Consider the following 18,843-nt stretch of genomic DNA (forward strand, 5'->3'; position numbering starts at 1 on the left):
TTGATTATTTAGAGCTGTTTTATTTAGATCTATATAATGAGCCTCAAATGTCGGTTTGTTGTGTTTCTCCTAGTTTTACTATTGGAGAGCATGTGGTGAAAGTCACCAAAGTTATTCGGTGTTTGGATCTCGATAAGCTTCGACAAGCTCTTTCTTGTAACCTCGTAAATTCTGTTTGATCGCGACTAGATTTGTCTTCTCGACACAGCTCAATTTGAAATCTAATACTCGAACATAATGTTGACTCACCGTTACATTTCAATTTTGCAATGTAACTCCCGGTTGTTATTATGTAATCATAAAAATTGGGCTATGACTAGCACAATAAAATTTATTATCGGTGCTTAATTATCCCTATTATAAATACTAAAGTATTTTTTTTGTCTGTCTGTGTATCTTTATCTGTTAACTCTACACACTTAACCGCATTATCGATTAGATTTAGATTATATTTGGTATGGAAATAGTTTTAGGAAAGGAATATTTCATCTTTATACGGAACACTGCAATAAATGTTTGGATCTAAAATGAAATTTTGGAAAAACAAATATATTTCTTAACGTGCTAGACATATTTTTCTTCTGAATAGTGAATATCTGTTTTCTCTGTTAGGTTAAAAATAGCTTAGCGTACACAACATGAGGTTGAAAGCATTGGCGATTATTTGATCCCCGCATTTGTCAAATATGATCGAGGTGCGCGAGGTGTTGTTCGTTTTGTCGACACGCGATGGGGCGATAAGCCAGAGCTTGCCACTTGTTATTTGATGGGAGGTCTGCGGACTTTTTTATTTTATGTTTTCGCCCTGCGGTTTACATTCCCACATTACTTGCGTTTTCACTGTATACGTGTTTTTTTGTTTCTGGCTAGCTTTTAATTTTTGCAATATTAGAAAGAATGCGAATATATTCGAAATTATACATGTGTTTTATAATAACTCAATACAGGGACATCTCTACATGTGGTATCCTTCTTCATTCCATGTTTGCAAATATGTATTATAAGTGGCATGTCGTAAAAATGACAAAGTTACATTTATCGCTGGCACGACACAGTCCCGTAAGTAATGTGTTGTCGCATCGTATGGGTTTGTCAGCGGGCAATCGGCGATTTATTCAACTGCCGCGTTGATTATTTTATTAAACACATTTTTCCAATCTCATTAAGGTTTATGGGTGGGGATATCCTAATTATCGTTGTCAAAGGCCGAACGTACCATGCATGAAAATATTTTTAATGTGTGTTATGCTTATGACTTATTGTGTTTGGGTTAAAAAAATAATTAATTATAAATTGCTTTTTCACTGAGTTTACAATATGAAAATTTCATTTTCTGCTTCAATTAGAACTAAAGCATTCAATACGTGAGATCAATAAAGTGCGTCCAAATGATACCAGCGCACCATTATTTATTTCACCTACTGTATCGGTCGACACGAAACATGAATGTGCAGCGACAGCAAAAACATTTAGCTTGAACAGTAGTCCGCAAAAACATTATGATTTTTTCGTCAGGCACAAGAAATATTTCTCTGCGTAGTATAGTATCATGTATTAGTACTTACTCGTGTGAGTATTAGGCAACGCAAAGAGATATTTCTACTATACAGTCGTTCGCTTTACTGTAGTACATATTTTTCTATACTTACGTATAAGTTTTATGAACTTACAGATTATTTCTTTGTTGTGGTAACTTGCGATGGATTAGAAATAGTTGGCGATGCTGCAGAGGGAACTGAAATGACCTTAGAGAACTTTCGTTTACATGGATAATTTATTACTGTTACGATTTCCCTGAATATAACCGACAATAAATAAAAACATTCATTGAACAGGGAGAGGAAAAGGGCATTAAATATCTTTTTTAAATTGGTGTTCTGTTTTTGCCCTCAGTACGATTATGTAGGTGTACCGGTGCGTGCAAATTCAACTCTTGCGATTGAGAATTACGATTGTCATTTATATCGTAATGGATTCTATTTAAGATCAAGGATCATCTCTTCGATTTTATTGCTTTACTAGTGCTATATATTTAATTCTCAATACGTTTTGAGGGCTTGGTATTACAAAGCGTCAATTTGTGATATTGTTACCTGTCAACGATTTTTTATTCTCATAAACAATATACGAGTCGTTGATTGTGTGCTACTTTTTTCTGCAAAAATGATTTATGGCATGCTCCATAGAGGTAAATTATTTATAAGATTCGTTTGTTATTGTATGTCGTCTTATATTAATGTGAGTGAGCTAGAGTAGGTAATTCAGTTGTGCTTAAATCGCGTAATAAAATACGTACTACAATGTGTCACCAAGATATTTTCGTTTGGGAAAGGAAGCGCAAACATGATCATATTGATCACGTTATACGTGCGAGCTGCAGTCGTGAAAATCCGCGATTGCAATAAATTCCTTTGTTCGCTTTGCCTTTTATTTGTTCCGGCTCTTCGTTAATTGGAAACGGCACTAAGATGCCGGAGGTGGCGAGTGTTCACGTCATCCTTTTGGACTTTGTCGTTCACAATATAACATCCCGACTAAATTAAATAAGTATTTTCTTGATAAATAATTCCTCTCCCTCTCCCTTCATCAATTGTCAAAACAAACCAATTAATCGAGTAATTGCGGTCATAATTCCATTTTTACCTATAAGCGATACCTACATGGCTTACAAGTCACCTCTTTCGCGGTTGGCATAAGTAATACATTTTTGACTTAATCATTTCTCAGATAATTTACAGTACCACGTTACAATTGTACGCTCGACAGTTTGTTCAGCAATTAAGTTGCCTTCTCGGAATCGGCAGAAGAAGATGTTGGTGTTTCGCAACTTTCTCGTGTCATCGTTTAATTTTGTTTTAATCGCTCACATAAAATGTTAAGCCTTGATCAAGTAGCAATGATCAATATTTATTCGCAGTTCCCAGTATCAACAATTTATTGAAATTACCCACTGTTAATTTATAAAGGCCACCGGCGAAACCAAATTGAAAATTAACCCTATTTAGACACACCTCCTGGCGTTCCCATTTTACCCTTAATCTTTTTACATCATGTCAACACCCGTCGATAAATTATGGCCACTCTAAACAACCTATTATTATGGGGCCTGACATTTTATTTAAGATTATTTTAGGCAAAATTGAAAATTTTACACAAAATTCCTGGCCCGCGGTGCAACAGAAATGGGTTTTCGAAATTTATGATCGTCGATTTTGGGGACCACTTATTCCAAATTCTCTTTTTTATGAATTAGTTTGTTGAATTATGTAAAATGCTGCGAAGATTATTAGAATTATTTTCACCGGGATAGGTATTACGAGTCCCTGCGTATATTTTCGAAACAAATGGCTTGGTTTGAAATGCCTTATCTAACTCTAACAGGGATGTCCAAACTCGAAGTTTGGTCTCATAGAGCCGTCAGCGCCTGAAGTTCGTTGACACCAGTCAGGTAGGGCTGGGCAGTGATTGATCTGCGCCCTTATCAGCGTCCGTCGCCTACATGCGGCTCTCTCAAAGACGCATTGTCCGGAGTACCGAGTACGGAGCCTTGCGCTAATGACTCGCCGGGGACTCTTACCTCGCTTGTGTGTTTACTATGTTAATTTCTCTTCCTTGTTTCAGGGTGTCCAGGAACACAATAAGGCTATAAAAGAAATGTAAGTATACCTCTATGAGTTATGGTGAAAGACCATACAAAGGTAAAATGAGCCCACAAGCAAGAGTCGAAACGTAGCGCAAGCGATGACCGCTATTACTTATTCGAAGTTTGGGCAATTACTTTGACTTAACTATAAAATATCTCAGTTTTGCCATGACTAACTGGGTGCTCACAATAAATTGTACATAAAACCCCCTATTACGTCATATCAGCAAGCTTTGCTACTTTTGGGCCCAAACTTCTTGCTCAGTCTTGCCATAAAATTCGGCCGGAAAAAACCATTGCCGTTTTATTTAATTCTTTTAGCAGGCACATGTTTTATAAGACATTGCAATTATTAAAATTGGACCTATCAGCACGTCAGGGAAGCAGGTCGTGACACCTGACCCTTGAGTCCTGTTAAGTGGGAAGTAAATTGAATACTGATGTAAATTTGGTGTGATTTACACTTCAACTCACGGAGGTGTTATTCCGGTCTCATCATTGAAAGAATCTGATTTCTTTTAAATTATTTTATGTAGTTCTGTATTCTCTGTCTAAGGCCGGAAGGATATTTTTAAAAGCATCCAAACAGTGCGGTCCATTAGGTGAGTCTAGTGCAGAGCAAAATGTATTCAATACAAGGCTCGAATCGAATACGAAAAACCCAAAAAAACATACTTATTTAGCTACTTTTTGTGGCGTTATAATTTTCAAAATAATGTAACATTTTGAATATTGTTTCAGATGGGACATCAGAACGCTCCTGAATAAATTGCCAAATTTGGGAGCTGTAGTGGACCTAACCAACACGGCGCGCTATTATAATCCCGGGGTAAGAATGATTACCTTTATATTTATGTACCCATACCGAAATTGCATTGAAGTTTATTCCTGTTTACTTGTATAGTATAATAATTATTTGACTTGCCGTACAGGTACCTGGGCGACTAACTAACTTACAGAAACTCTTTATTCTTAATGCGGGAATTCAGTCCTAAGTCTATTAGGTATGATACAATCTGACTATAAAAGTACCTACTTTGTGGTGTCCTAAAGTCACAGAGACTAGACTATCGTACAAATATCAAACATTTCTTGGTACCATTTTGCGTCATTATTTTTGCAGCAATTTATCAAGGATGCATTGCAAAATAGTACCATATAGACATGACGTCTTCATAAACACCACCTTCAGTGCGTTACTCATAATGAAAAGTAACAGCCATATACCAAATGAGACGACATGCTTACACCAGAATTACGACTCGTAGTTACAGGTTAGCCTGTAGTACAGACTACATAACACTGGTCCAGATATGCTAGTCTAGAATAATACGCTGTCTGAATTGATCGCAGCGCAGCTTTCTTAATCACATATTGATGACTTTCCTTGCGCTATCTGTAAAGTCATTAATGCTTTTGATATTTGAAAATTATGCACATTTTTGTTTACTAACTTCAAATAGGATATAAAATAGAAATAAACAATGCTATCTATGAAGTATATTTTACCTCAATGAAGCCAGCAACCATATCTTGCTGGAGAGTGGCTATCGGGTCTGATAAAACGCACTTCTATAACGCGGCAATCAGCCGATTTACTCATGCTTAACGCATGACTTAGACCTAAATTGTATTTGTTAAAAACAAATGTCTTACGTGTATTTATTTGTTGGTGGCATATCTGCTATTATGCACCGATTTAATCTGCGTCTGCAGGGCGCCCCGTGCGTGCCAGCATACCGGGAAGCCGTTAAATAATGCTCAGTTTTACGATTCAAAGTCACAGTTTCCACGACGAACTACGCTTTGTTCGTACTTAGGTATGGCTGATTGCTTTGCATACATCCTTCAGTATAATCCTATCGTAAAGTGGCGTTTTAATGGCGCGGCAGTGCGAGTGGTAACTGACCAGACCTGGAGCATTAATTATCAGCTCCTTTGTCTTTGTGTGATCAACTACCTCTGCTGGTGATGGCTGAATGCTGTTCTAAGTTACGTTCTAAGCAAATGCTTATACATGGCAGAGTGTAAATCTTTTTAGACGTTGTACATAACTGTAAAATATGACAATAGGTAAACTTTTCAGTTTATGGCATTACTTAGCCGTACAAATAAAACAACAAAAAACAGAATTATTCCTTTTTACCTACTAAAACGAAAAGTATGTTTACTAGCGTAACAATCAACTAATAAATAATTGTTACACACTTCGGTCTAGGTAATCAGTTAAAAACTGAAAATCTCCGTTAGTCTTTACAATTGAACTAAGTTTTATACAAAGACATTATGAAAAAAGTGTGCTCTTTTAATCGCACATTACACACTTTCCGATATGATCGTCGAAGACAGGTCGGTGTCAAGACTGTCGAGTGTCGAGCACTTGCCCCGCCGCCGTGTCATCGCCTGTCACATCGGATTACTTGTACGGTTCCTCATAGACATGTGAGCTCTTCAGTAGAAAGTTCGCTATAAAAACAGAATAAAATTATTAAATTACCGTAAACAATTATTATTTATGTTGTAATTAGTTCGCTTGTAGTGTTAAGATTGCCAAGCAATTATTATTTGCCTACGTCTAACTAAGACGATATGTTGTTGATTTTTTCTGGTGATACCGATCCACAGAAAATGCTTATAAAACAAGTGAGGTTGCTTTTGCGAATAACCAATTTCTATTTCTATTTCTATTTCTTATCCTTCGGAAATTTTGAAAAACCTCAGTTATAGAGTCTGTGCGGAAACTCGGAAAGAGAAGAGTCGTGAAATGTATGGGATGGAATACATTCTACGACATTCTATTCTTTCCGCACAGACTCTATAACTGTTTTTTTAATTATTTATTTATCGTATGGCATATCTATTCAAGTATTCAAGTAGTTTATTTGCTATACATGTCACTGCGTTATAAATTTAAAATTTAAAGCTAGAGTTCTTAAAATAATCCACAGCTTTCCCAGTCAAGGTCTTGAGCTCTTCAATGTTGCCACCGAATTTGGTGTTGGGGCATTCTAGCACCATGTAACGGATTGTTTGTTCCGGTTTTCCACATCCGCATGCCGCCGACTCACACCATCCCCATTTGTTCCTGTGGTATGCGGAGTTGCCGACGTCAGTTCTGAAGCGGTTCAGCAGGCACCAGACACGTCGTTGGGTAGTGAAACCTGGAGGTCTTGTACGGGGGCTTAGTTCGAAGAAGTCGGTTGGCGCCTTATTGGATTTAATTTTTAATAAGCAGAAACGTCTGCGAACGATGCTATTAAGCTTAGAATAAATTTAAAAATGGAAAAATTACTGTCTTGGGTGAGACTTGAACTCACGGCCTCTGGATCGGCACGGCACGGGCTCTCGGTGGCCTCCAGAGGCCGTGAGTTCAAATCTCACCCAAGACAGTAATTTTTCCACTTTTAAATTTGTTTTTTTTAATGTTATTATGTCTACCTGCTCTATAAAAACAGATAATCCGAGTTAAAGTTAAATGTATCAATCAAGCAAAAATTCTAAATTGACATGAGCACCGGCGTGTATGGATTCATTTAATTCGAATGATTCAATTCCGTTGCGTCACATATAATCTGACGAGTTGTCATCGGCTGACAGCGATTACTCGCGTTTACCATTCGATTATTACGTCGCCGGACACATTTATGCTTCACTTGTTACGTGTAATCTCTATGCGTTACAATTTTAATTGACTCAGTTACAATTATTAAAACTCGATCGTTTCAAACTTGTTTTTGTAGCTGTCATATGCAGCTGTTTCGTTATTTTAATTTTAATGTATGACTCTACGTAGTTCTTTGACTAAGAGTGTCATAACGATCGTTTAACTCTTTTACACTGTAGCTGAATCAAGCACGGTTTTTCACTCATTACTTGTAAAATTTGCGTTTTAGGGCCCCCCCACATCTAGCGTCTTTCGAGCGTCGGCGTCTGGTCAGCGCTATGGAAAATGACGTTGCGTCGACGTTCGGCCATAGAGTTGTAGACGCCGACGCTCGAAAGACGCTAGATGTGGGGGGGGCCCTTAGAGTTTTCGTATATTTTCGCTCAAACGTCTGTTATTACTCATTAGTTTGGTACAAGCTATAAGAGATATTTATTCATTAGTTAGGTACTTGTTATGGATTTTATTTAAGCCACATGTTTTACTGAACTTCGAGCTCAAAATTCCTGAAGATTTTAACTCTGCGTTGTGGGCAGGGTCACTTTAGGGCCCCCCCCACATCTAGCGTCTCCCGAACGTCGACGCCTCACCAACGCCCGCGCGGCGTCGACGCCGCGCTCCCGCAGCGCCGACGCGTAGCTGCGGCGCCTCTCGAACGTCGACGTCGCAGTGACGTCTGCGCGGCGTCGGCGCCGCGTTAGCGCCGCGCCTCCTCGACGTCAGTGGCGGCTGTCGAGCGTAGGAGCGTCTGACTGGACGTTGGTCGCCGCTGGCGTCGCGGAGGCGCTGTGCGGGCGCGGCGTCGGCGCCGCGCGGACGTCACTGCGACGTCGACGTCCGAGAGGCGCCGCAGCGTCGCGTCGCCGCTGCGGGAGCGCGGCGTCGACGCCGCGCGGGCGTTGGTTAGGCGTCGACGTTCGGGAGACGCTAGATGTGGGGGGCCCTTACCGGATTTCGGCTACATCATTGTCGTTATTATAAACGCAATTTTGTCCAAAGTTTCAAACTGCAAATGTTACTTTGTATACGAAGAAATTAATTGGGCTATCTTCACAATATGAAATGTATGAGATGTAGGATTTATCTCTATTACATCCGATTCATTACTTAGTCGGTTGTAAACGAGCATTGTGATTATTACACGCGGCATTGTCTCTATTCGCACCGCCATGATAAATGAGCATCAGTGAGCAGGCGCATCACTCGGGGTAATTCCCAGTACTCCTCGCGGTAATTTCATTGTACAATCTAGCACTAGTCAAACTGTGTAAGTTAAAGAGTACGTACGTACACCATTCGAACTGTGTAAGTTAAGAGTACGTACCTATTACGTACTGTTATATACACTCATAATTATTTTGCTTACCAGGTAAAACTAAAATGTAGGTGAAGCATTGACAGCAATATTACTGTATAAAAATTCGAATAATAGTAAAAACATGGTCATTCGTAATTTACTCTTTAACATAGATCTAATAACATTCTAATTCTAAATCTTTTAGTGTGTAAGTTTGTGCAGTGTATTTTGGTTGAATAAACTGTTTGGGTTGAATTCAAGAGTTTTCTTCAAAACTCCAACGGAGGCTGCCCTATAACAAATTGGTGGCAGCGGTGGGATGACATAAGAGACTGACAGAGGTCTCGTCATTCCGAACTCAAAGGACAGCTTCCAGATCAACGGTTAGTCTCAGTACTGTCGCTGAGCCCGCATCGCAACCCCGGATCGACGATCAGCCTCGGCAACCTAGCCGAGCCCGCATTCGGAACACAAACAACATATCAACCCCACTCGCACTGCTCCAGGTCGACGATCAGTCTAGTGACTCTGTTGGATTCACTAGCCCGCACCTATCCCATCTTGGACACCTGCACGTTTCGAGACAACGTGACACCTCTACTACCTACGTAGTTCGCCGTGTGCAACCTCAATACGACGCATCGTGTGGCCGGTCATCAACCCGTTCGTTGCCGAGTGTCTGCGCATCGTCAGCATTATGTGAGTTTAATTCAATTATTCGTGAAAGTAACTACATAATTCCTTCAAATTCAAACTAAAAGTGCATTCAAGTGATTATTTCAACAATTTCTATGGACAATTAGTTACTATTTTTACTCTTAGTATGATAATTAATTCTATTTTTAACATTTACTGATGTTCTGAACGGCATAATTAATGAGTAATCTTAAAATAGAGGACATAACCGAGGAATCTAACGAATATCAATCGGATGCTGAGCATACCGATCCGAATTCTACCGCGCTTGAATTAAAAGTAAATCAAACTTCTCCGAAGCTCCAAAAACCCAAAATGAGTGACAAAATTACTCTATCCTTCTTAACTAAATTCATTAAACCCTACAACGGAGATCGCGAGTCCCTACCGGCATTCTTGACAAATTGCGAAAATGCTATAAGCTTAGCCAGTTCAGAACAGCAGAATGTTCTATGTAAATTTATTTTGTCACAACTCGAAGGTAAGGCCCAAATGGCCTGCTGCCTGAAGACCTTCAATACATGGGCTGAAATTAAACAATTTCTCAAAACAACATTCGGTGAAAAGAAACATTCTACACATCTTCTTCTAGAGCTTCAGAATTGTAAACAAAATATTTCAGAATCAGTAACGGAATATTCACTACGCATAGAATCGTGCTTGACTCGAATTCTCGCCGATATACAATACTCTTGCACGGTTGCCAAGGAACTTCCAGGACGCGTAGCTGCCATGGAAGATCTTGCGCTTAACACATTCCTGCTCGGATTAAATCCCAACTTTTCATCTATAGTTAGGTGTCACAACCCCTCAAATCTTAACGATGGAATTTCATTTGCAGTTGAGGAAGAAAAAATATTTAATCTCAAGCGAACTAATACTAAGGCGGTCAAAATATGTGATGTTTGCCACAAATCAGGGCACTCATCATCTGAATGTTTTCGCGCTAGAAAGGAGCGAAATTCCTTCCATGTCCGACCTCAACTCCCTCCAAATCCAACCGGTCAGCCCTCTACTAGTTCACAGACTCAATCTCATTTTCAATTTCCAAACGAACCAAAAATTTGCGCCTATTGCAAAAATATAGGTCATCACATTAGTGAATGTCGTAAAAGACAATACAATAATAACCTTCGCCTAAGCAACTCAGCTGATTCACCGCAAATAGCTGACTCACGGCCTCAGATTTCCAGTGTAAGTTCACGTAACACTCAAGTAAACACATATCCATGCGAAACATGTTATGATCATTTAAACTAAATACGATTCCGGTTTCGTGTCTACCGGAATCGCGTACTTCTCATGACACGTTCACTGTCTCCCACGCCGGTTCCCAGCATCAAAAACGTTTGCCACCCATTACCTATACATCGCCCAATCGAAGCCACACTGAATCTCATACTAAATCTCGCACTGTATCTTGTACCAAATCTCTCACTGAATCTTATACTAAATCTCCCACTGTATCTTGTACCAAATCTCTCACTGCATCTTATACTAACTCTCCCACTGTATCTTGTACCAAATCTCTCACTGAATCTTATACTAACTCTCCCACTGTATCTCGTACCAAATCTCTCACTGAATCTTATACTAACTCTCCCACTGTATCTTGTACCAAATCTCTCACTGAATCTTATACCAACTCTCCCACTGTATCTTGTACGAAACCTCTCACTGAATCTTTTACTAATTCTCCCACTATATCTTGCCCTAAATCCGTCACTGAATCTTATAATAACTTCCCCACTGCATCTTGTGCCAAATCTCCCGTTATTTCTCGAACTAATTCTTCCACTGAATCTAGCCATAAGGTGGTCAAAACGGACTGCTCTCATTCCTATCATGAGTTGAATGCACCCCATGATCCAGTTAATCACGAACAACCTACCAATTCTTTCGCTGATCCTTGTGCAGAAACGATTACCAGGGCATACTCTGATGTTGTCTCTAATTCCAAATCCTGTAAAGAAGAACATACAGCGGAATCTTTTCCTCCTCAACCCTTGCCATTGTCTGAAAATAAATTGGAAGCCAATAGTATTAGCCGTCCTATACCCTGCTATGAAATTAAGTCATTAAAAGGAAAAATATCCTTACCACATACTTATTTAAATACTCCCTACTCTAATAAAACTCTCTGCTTTCTGTTGGACACAGGATCTAGTGTAAGTATTGTTAAATACTCCAGTTTAGAACAGAAACCCCCACTCTCGTCTGAAATTATTAAATTGAAAGGTATTAACGACTCTGACTCCTACTGTGAGACTCTAGGTTCCCTACAATTAGGACTCTGTCTTACAAATCAAACAATTCATTACGAATTTCACGCTATTAAAGACGAGATAAATCTCAAATACGACGGTATCATAGGTAACGATTTCTTTAAATTTTATGACGCAAATATAGATTACAAAACAGACTCTATTTCATTGAATGGTCAGCAATTACAAATTTATTTCAGTCAGCCTTCTTACATAATTCCTGCTAGATCGGAGAGTGTAATTGAATGCGGTATTTCCAACTCTGTCTTAGAATTAAATGGAAAAAATGAAGGATTAGTATTAGACCATATGTTTTGTGAGGGTGTGTATTTAGCCAACTGCCTAGTCGCCATAAAACAGAATAACCGCGTTAATGTATCTATTTTAAATACCACTGATTCCCCGGTCGAGATAAAGGACCTCAAGGTAAAGATTACTCCAATCGACTACTCCGTTTTTGTAGAAAACTCGGCTGAATCTGTCATGAACCCAAATCATGCACCGTCAACATCAACTAACCGCGTCCAACGTGTATTAGATCTCATTCGTCACACTCATCTAAATTCAGAAGAAAAGAAATCTTTGCTTGATTGCTGCAGTAGATACGCTGATATTTTTTACCTCGAAGGAGACCCTTTGACTCATACTAACGCCCTACAGCATTCAATAAATACAGGCAACGCCCCGCCAATTAATGCTAAGTCTTACAGATTCCCCGAATGTCACCGTCAAGAAGTTGATGAACAAATCAAAAAAATGCTTGACCAAAATATAATTCAACCTTCCATATCCCCTTGGAGTGCACCAGTCTGGATTGTACCAAAAAAAGGCTGATGCATCAGGCCAAAAAAAGTGGCGATTGGTTATCGATTACAGGCGCCTTAATGACGTCACTATAACTGAAATCTATCCAATACCCCTCATAACCGATATCTTGGATCAACTAGGCAACTCTAAATATTTCTCAACTTTGGACCTGGTGTCTGGATTTCATCAAATTAAGATGGACCCCTCTGACTCAGCTAAAACTGGTTTTACTGTTCTTAATCCTAATGGAATTTCAGGCCACTTCGAGTTTTTAAGAATGCCGTTCGGCCTGAAAAATGCACCTTCCACCTTCCAGCGTCTCATGAATCTAGCCCTTTCAGGTCTACAAGGCCTACATTGTTATATATACTTGGATGACTGCATAATATACTCCCATGATCTTGAAAGTCACGTCAAAAAATTGCAACTTGTATTTGATAGATTCCGTGAATTTAATTTAAAGCTCCAACCCGACAAATGTGAATTTCTACGTCGCGAAGTGACTTATTTAGGTCACGTAATCACTGACAAAGGCGTGCATCCTAATCCCGACAAAGTAAAAGCCGTCACTGAGTTCCCAGTCCCTCGCAATTCTAAAGAGATCAAATCATTTCTCGGCCTAGCAGGTTACTACCGCAGATTCATAGATGGCTTTTCCAAAATAACAAAACCCCTCACCTCTCTCTTAAAAAAGGACGCCGTATTTAATTGGTCCTCTGAACAAGATTTAGCTTTCAACAACCTGAAAGAAAAACTTACCACGGCACCTCTACTTCAGTACCCCGATTTCTCCAAATCTTTCGTTGTGACTTCAGATGCTAGTAACAGTGCCCTTGGAGCTGTACTCTCTCAAGGTCCCATAGGACGAGATCTTCCAATCGCCTACGCGTCTCGTACTATGAACAAAGCCGAATGTAACTACTCCACCACAGAAAAAGAGCTTTTAGGCATTATCTTCGCTGTAAAATGTTTCCGTCCTTATTTGTATGGTAATAAATTTCAAATTGTCACCGACCATCGCCCACTAACTTGGCTTTTCAACGTAAAAGACCCTGGCAGTAGACTTATTCGATGGAGATTAAAATTGGAGGAATACGACTATGAAGTCGTTTATAAACCAGGGAAACTAAATTCTAATGCCGACGCTCTTTCTAGAATCCCAATTCATGCCTTAACTCGCAGCCAGAGCCGAAATCAAAGTCAAATTCCTAATACTACAGTCCAATGTCCCTATGAACAGTTCATCAAAGCCCAGTCTAACAAATCAACGGAAAGGTATAATACAAACATAAAAGAATATTCCGAAACCTTAGTCAAAACTAAATTGAACTCAATCGCATGCCCTGCTTCTCTTGATTTTGACTCTTCTATGCCTTATATCGAAGAAATTTTATCTGAAATCCCGAATCAAGAAGACCTCCAAAATACTGAACGTCAACCTGACACCGTCCTACCATTTCCCAGTAGTAATAAGATGTATTACTTCCTATTGACTAAAGTCCATCACTATGATGAGACAAATTACAAAACTATTTTTAACTTACTACAATCCCTACGAGATATCATATTACAAAACAACCCGACACTCACAGACTTGGCGGTGTCGGACTTTACGGAGCCATTTACAAACATTTCTTATGCTAAAATCTATAATATGATTGCATATGTGTTTCACAATACTAACATAACTATACACATTTACAAAAACAAAATAATCTATCCTACACCTGCAGAAATTCCTCAAATCCTTAAAGAAAACCATAACTCCACAGTCGCTGGACACCCCGGAATCAATAGAATGTTTAATCGGATTAAGGCTTCTTACTATTGGAAAACAATGCGCAAAGATATCGAAGACTATGTTAAGTCATGCAAGCTATGCCAAATTAATAAACCCTTAAGAAAATGTAATGTAGCCCCAATGGTAATAACATCCTCGAGCACCAAACCATTTGAACGACTAGCTCTAGATATAGTTGGCACACTTCCAGAAGCTGGTGTTCAAAAATTTAGGTATATCCTGACTCTCCAAGATGATCTTACCAAATTTTCATGCGCGTACCCACAGGTCACCGCCACGAGCGAGGAAGTTGCTCGTAATCTAGTTCATTTCATGGCTCTATTTGGAATCCCAAAAATGATCCTAACTGACCTTGGCACGTGTTTTACCTCAGAATTATTTAAACAAATAACCAATATTTTTAAAATAAAGCCCTTATTTTCCACCCCTTATCACCCAATGACAAATGGTGCCCTTGAACGCAGCCATTCGACCTTGAAGGAATATTTAAAATCATTTGTGAATGAAAACCATTCCGATTGGCACAGCTATCTATTTACGGCTATCCTCTGTTATAATACTACCCCACACAGTACCACTCAATACACTCCATATGAACTTCTGTATGGCCACAAACCTCATATTCCTAATTCCCTATACGATACCAGTGACAGTCTCACTTACGACGAATATGTCCGAGCGCTACAGTACCGTATGCGATGTAGTCGAGAAAAGGCCCTCGAATACATTCTTAAAAGCAAGGAAACCTCTAAGCGATACTACGACTCACCCTCTCGTGAAACTTCTTACAAAGTTGGCGACCTTGTTTATCTAAAACAACACCACAGGCTTCGAAAAGCCTTATCCCCTATTTGGAAAGGGCCGTACAAAATAGCTAAAGTTCATAATAAAAATAACGTCACTCTCTGTATTAACCGCCGCCATACTAAATATCACGTAAATGAGATAAAGCCTGCCCATCCTTGAATACAACCTAATTCTCAACCCCTCCTGCATAGATCATTTCAACTCAACCATTTCCATATTAAATTCTAATAGAATAAAATAAACTCACATCTAGAACACATGACTCAGGCCCTATCTCAAGTTACAAAAGTAAATTAACAACTAACCTACATGTCGCGTGTCAAACACCTTGTAAATGTAATTGAGAGCTCATTACTCACGATCTCCAATTACTTAGATTCTATTTTAAATGCTATTTTATTTTCTAAATAAAACCATCCTTCACCGTTATACCTATCACGAACTAACTGCGTTATACCTACTTTATTAGATAACCTAAACATTTGCACCACAGTGAATAGTGAATATTCCATCTGTCCTCTTTTAACTACCTATTTATTTCAGCATCAGTAACCCATGTTGTAAAACTCTTCTTTTCACCGAAATTCTCAAATCTGTACCAAAAGTATGTAACAAATTGATTTCTTGTGATGTCGATATTTGGCATGTACTTACTGTTATTTAGTAAGTACTTTTGTTCAATAAATGTTTTTGTTCAATAAAAACCCTGTCACTTAGCTGTAAAATGTAATGACAACATCAAAGACTATTTTGTGTCGGTACAGGAATTCTCAATCTTACTTCATAGAATATAAAAATTACTTCTCTAGGGTAACACTAACTTCACTTGCTTTTATTATAATTTATTTAGTTGTCAAATGTACCAAGCGCTTCTGCTGAACATAACTAGCTTTAGTATAGAATAGAATAAGATTAACTATGTATAAGTATAATAAGTCATTGTAATGTATATTCACTAAACATTTACTATTAAGCCCTTTTAATGTAATTTTCTCACTCAGCTTCATCTATTCAAGATAAAGCCTCGTCTTATCGGGGGGCCTGTTATATACACTCATAATTATTTTGCTTACCAGGTAAAACTAAAATGTAGGTGAAGCATTGACAGCAATATTACTGTATAAAAATTCGAATAATAGTAAAAACATGGTCATTCGTAATTTACTCTTTAACATAGATCTAATAACATTCTAATTCTAAATCTTTTAGTGTGTAAGTTTGTGCAGTGTATTTTGGTTGAATAAACTGTTTGGGTTGAATTCAAGAGTTTTCTTCAAAACTCCAACGGAGGCTGCCCTATAACAGTACGTACCATTCAAAGTGTGTATGTTAAGAATACGTACACAATTTAACGTCAGGTGATAATGGTTTTGTTAGAGCGGTAATAAATTATTATTTTTAGTTTGTAATTATTACATTCCCCTCAAATTATTACATTAGCCTAATAAAACAAGAGGGAATTTGATAATTTAATCACAGACAGGTAAGGTCAGATGGCATTTGCTTTTGTAAGTATAATTTGCTATGCCAATTTCACTCTTAAATAGAATAAGGTATATTAAATGTACCCTGGGCTCCTTTGAAAAAGCCAAGCCACCAGGAAAGCGCCCTTATTAGATAAGAAGGATGATGGTATTGACATAAAGTGGAAGTGAGACCGGGGGTGGTAACTACAGGGAATAACCCAGCTCTCGACTTTCTAGCGTCTAGCGCCTCGTACTCCGCGGTATTTCTCAAGTACCTGCATAATTCTTTAACAACTTGCATGCTAACCTACATAATATATTAGAGTTATACATTGTTTGTTATTCATCTTATAGGTACCTAAATTACACGCGCCCCACCGCGCCGTAAATGTATGTCATTGGAATTCTATTTGTATGGAACGGTAGGCGCTCACTATTTTCTGACGCAATAATGTCATTTAATTGTACAGAAAACCTTTGGTCGTAGCTGCGTATATTTTGTAGATCGATAACAAATAAACAACAGCAGTTAAACAAACAGTTTAAAATAAACAAAAATAAAACCAAAATAAAATAACTTAATATAATATATTTTTTAAAAAAAGGGAACCGCCTTCAAAAATCCAACCCACTGAAAAGTACAAAATAATTTTTATATGGCACCCCTTTACATGTCCAGTCCCTATCCCAAGGCGTAAAACAATTTTTTGCCAAAAAGTAATCAATACGTAATAATAAGAAAATTAATAATCATCCGGGTAATTACTTAGTTTTTGAAGTCGGTGCCAAACCAAAATTTTTGAGAACCGATATTTTAGACAACGAAGAACGCTGTACTTACTTGCATTATAAAGACATACTTAGTTTACTCATTAATTTAGTTCTTCTAGGTACTACGTACTCGTATTGTTTTTCTGATTGGTAATAAAGACTGTTTTTGTTGGTTTGGCACCGCCTTCAAAAACTAAGTAATTACCCGGATGATTATTAATTTTCTTATTATTACGTATTAATTACTTTTTGGCAAAAAATTGTTTTACGCCTTGGGATAGGGACTGGACACGTAAAGGGGTGCCATATAAAAATTATTTTGTACTTTTCAGTGGGTTGGTTTTTTGAAGGCGGTTCCCTTTTTTAAAAAAAGATATTATATTAAGTTATTTTATTTTGGTTTTATTTTTGTTTATTTTTAATTTTTTAATTATTTTTTATTAATTTTATTTTATTTTTTACTTTTCAGTGATAGGTAGATACTTTATTTATTTTAGGTTTTGGGCTAAAATACTAGTATGTTAGGCTCTCCATTTAGTCTACTAATGTTGGTAATGGCCTAACTCGATGATAATCGCGACACAACATAATATGACGTTTTGGTGCTAAACGATTTGTATGTATATTGCTCCCACTTCCACTCCCATTCCCAGTCCCAGTCCGAGTCCGACTCCCACTCCCACTATTTTATCTAAATCGGTTTTAGCAACATAAATTTGTTGGTAGGTATACCGATAGCATGGCCACCTACCGGGTCCAATTGGTTTTTCAAACCATCCATGAACTGTACACTAAAACCTTCTCCAGAATGTAACAAACACTTTTCTGAAAACCGCATCAAAATCGGTTCAGCCAAACGCGAGATAATCACGAAGAAACATACACACATACATACGTACATACATACGGGTCAAACTGAGAACGTCCTTTTTTTAAAGGCAGTTAGAAAAAAGTTCATCGACCCACCTAGTGGAACTCCGCAACATAGGCACACGACGACAAGTCGGTTAACCAAAACAAAGTGTGCCTATGTTGCACCAAACCTAAGTTCCACTAGGTACAGCAAGGGTTCAGCATCAGCTCTATCTTGGGTACTGCTCTCCCAAGTGCTCATCAAGATGTGACAGATTACCAAAATAGCGTGGGCCTATGTTGCACCAAACCTGAGTTCCACTAGGTACAGCAAGGGTTCAGCATCAGCTCTATCTTGGGTACTGCTCACCCAAGTGCTCATCAAGATGTGACGGATGACCAAAATAGCGTGGGCCTATGTTGCACCAAACCTGAGTTCCACTAGGTACAGCCAGGGTTCAGCATCAGCTCTATCTTGGGCACTGCTCTCCCAAGTGCTGATCATGATGTGATGGATGACTAAAATAGCGTGGGCCTATGTTGCACCAAACCTGAGTTCCACTAGGTACAGCCAGGGTTCAGCATCAGCTCTATCTTGGGTACTGATCTCCCAAGTGCTCATCAAGATGTGACGGATGACCAAAATAGCGTGGGCCTATGTTGCACCAAACTTGAGTTCCACTAGCTACAGCCAGGGTTCAGCATCAGCTCTATCTTGGGCACTGCTCTCCTAAGTGCTCATCAAGATGAGACGGATGACCAAAACAGCGTGGGC

General features: G+C 38.6%; 1 protein-coding gene across 2 annotated transcripts in view; it reads left to right on the forward strand.

Moving 5' to 3' along the window:
- Positions 1–18,843, forward strand: part of LOC134651394 (RNA/RNP complex-1-interacting phosphatase) — a 73,887-nt gene that overhangs the window by 25,370 nt on the left and 29,674 nt on the right. For both annotated transcript variants that reach the window (XM_063506492.1, XM_063506493.1), the window contains exons 3-4: positions 3,622–3,656; positions 4,385–4,472. In XM_063506492.1, the coding sequence (XP_063362562.1) occupies positions 3,622–3,656; positions 4,385–4,472 (123 nt within the window). The remainder of the gene's footprint in view (positions 1–3,621; positions 3,657–4,384; positions 4,473–18,843) is intronic.

The sequence above is a fragment of the Cydia amplana genome, chromosome 10, assembly GCF_948474715.1.
Source record: "Cydia amplana chromosome 10, ilCydAmpl1.1, whole genome shotgun sequence".
Classification (NCBI taxonomy): domain Eukaryota; kingdom Metazoa; phylum Arthropoda; class Insecta; order Lepidoptera; family Tortricidae; genus Cydia; species Cydia amplana.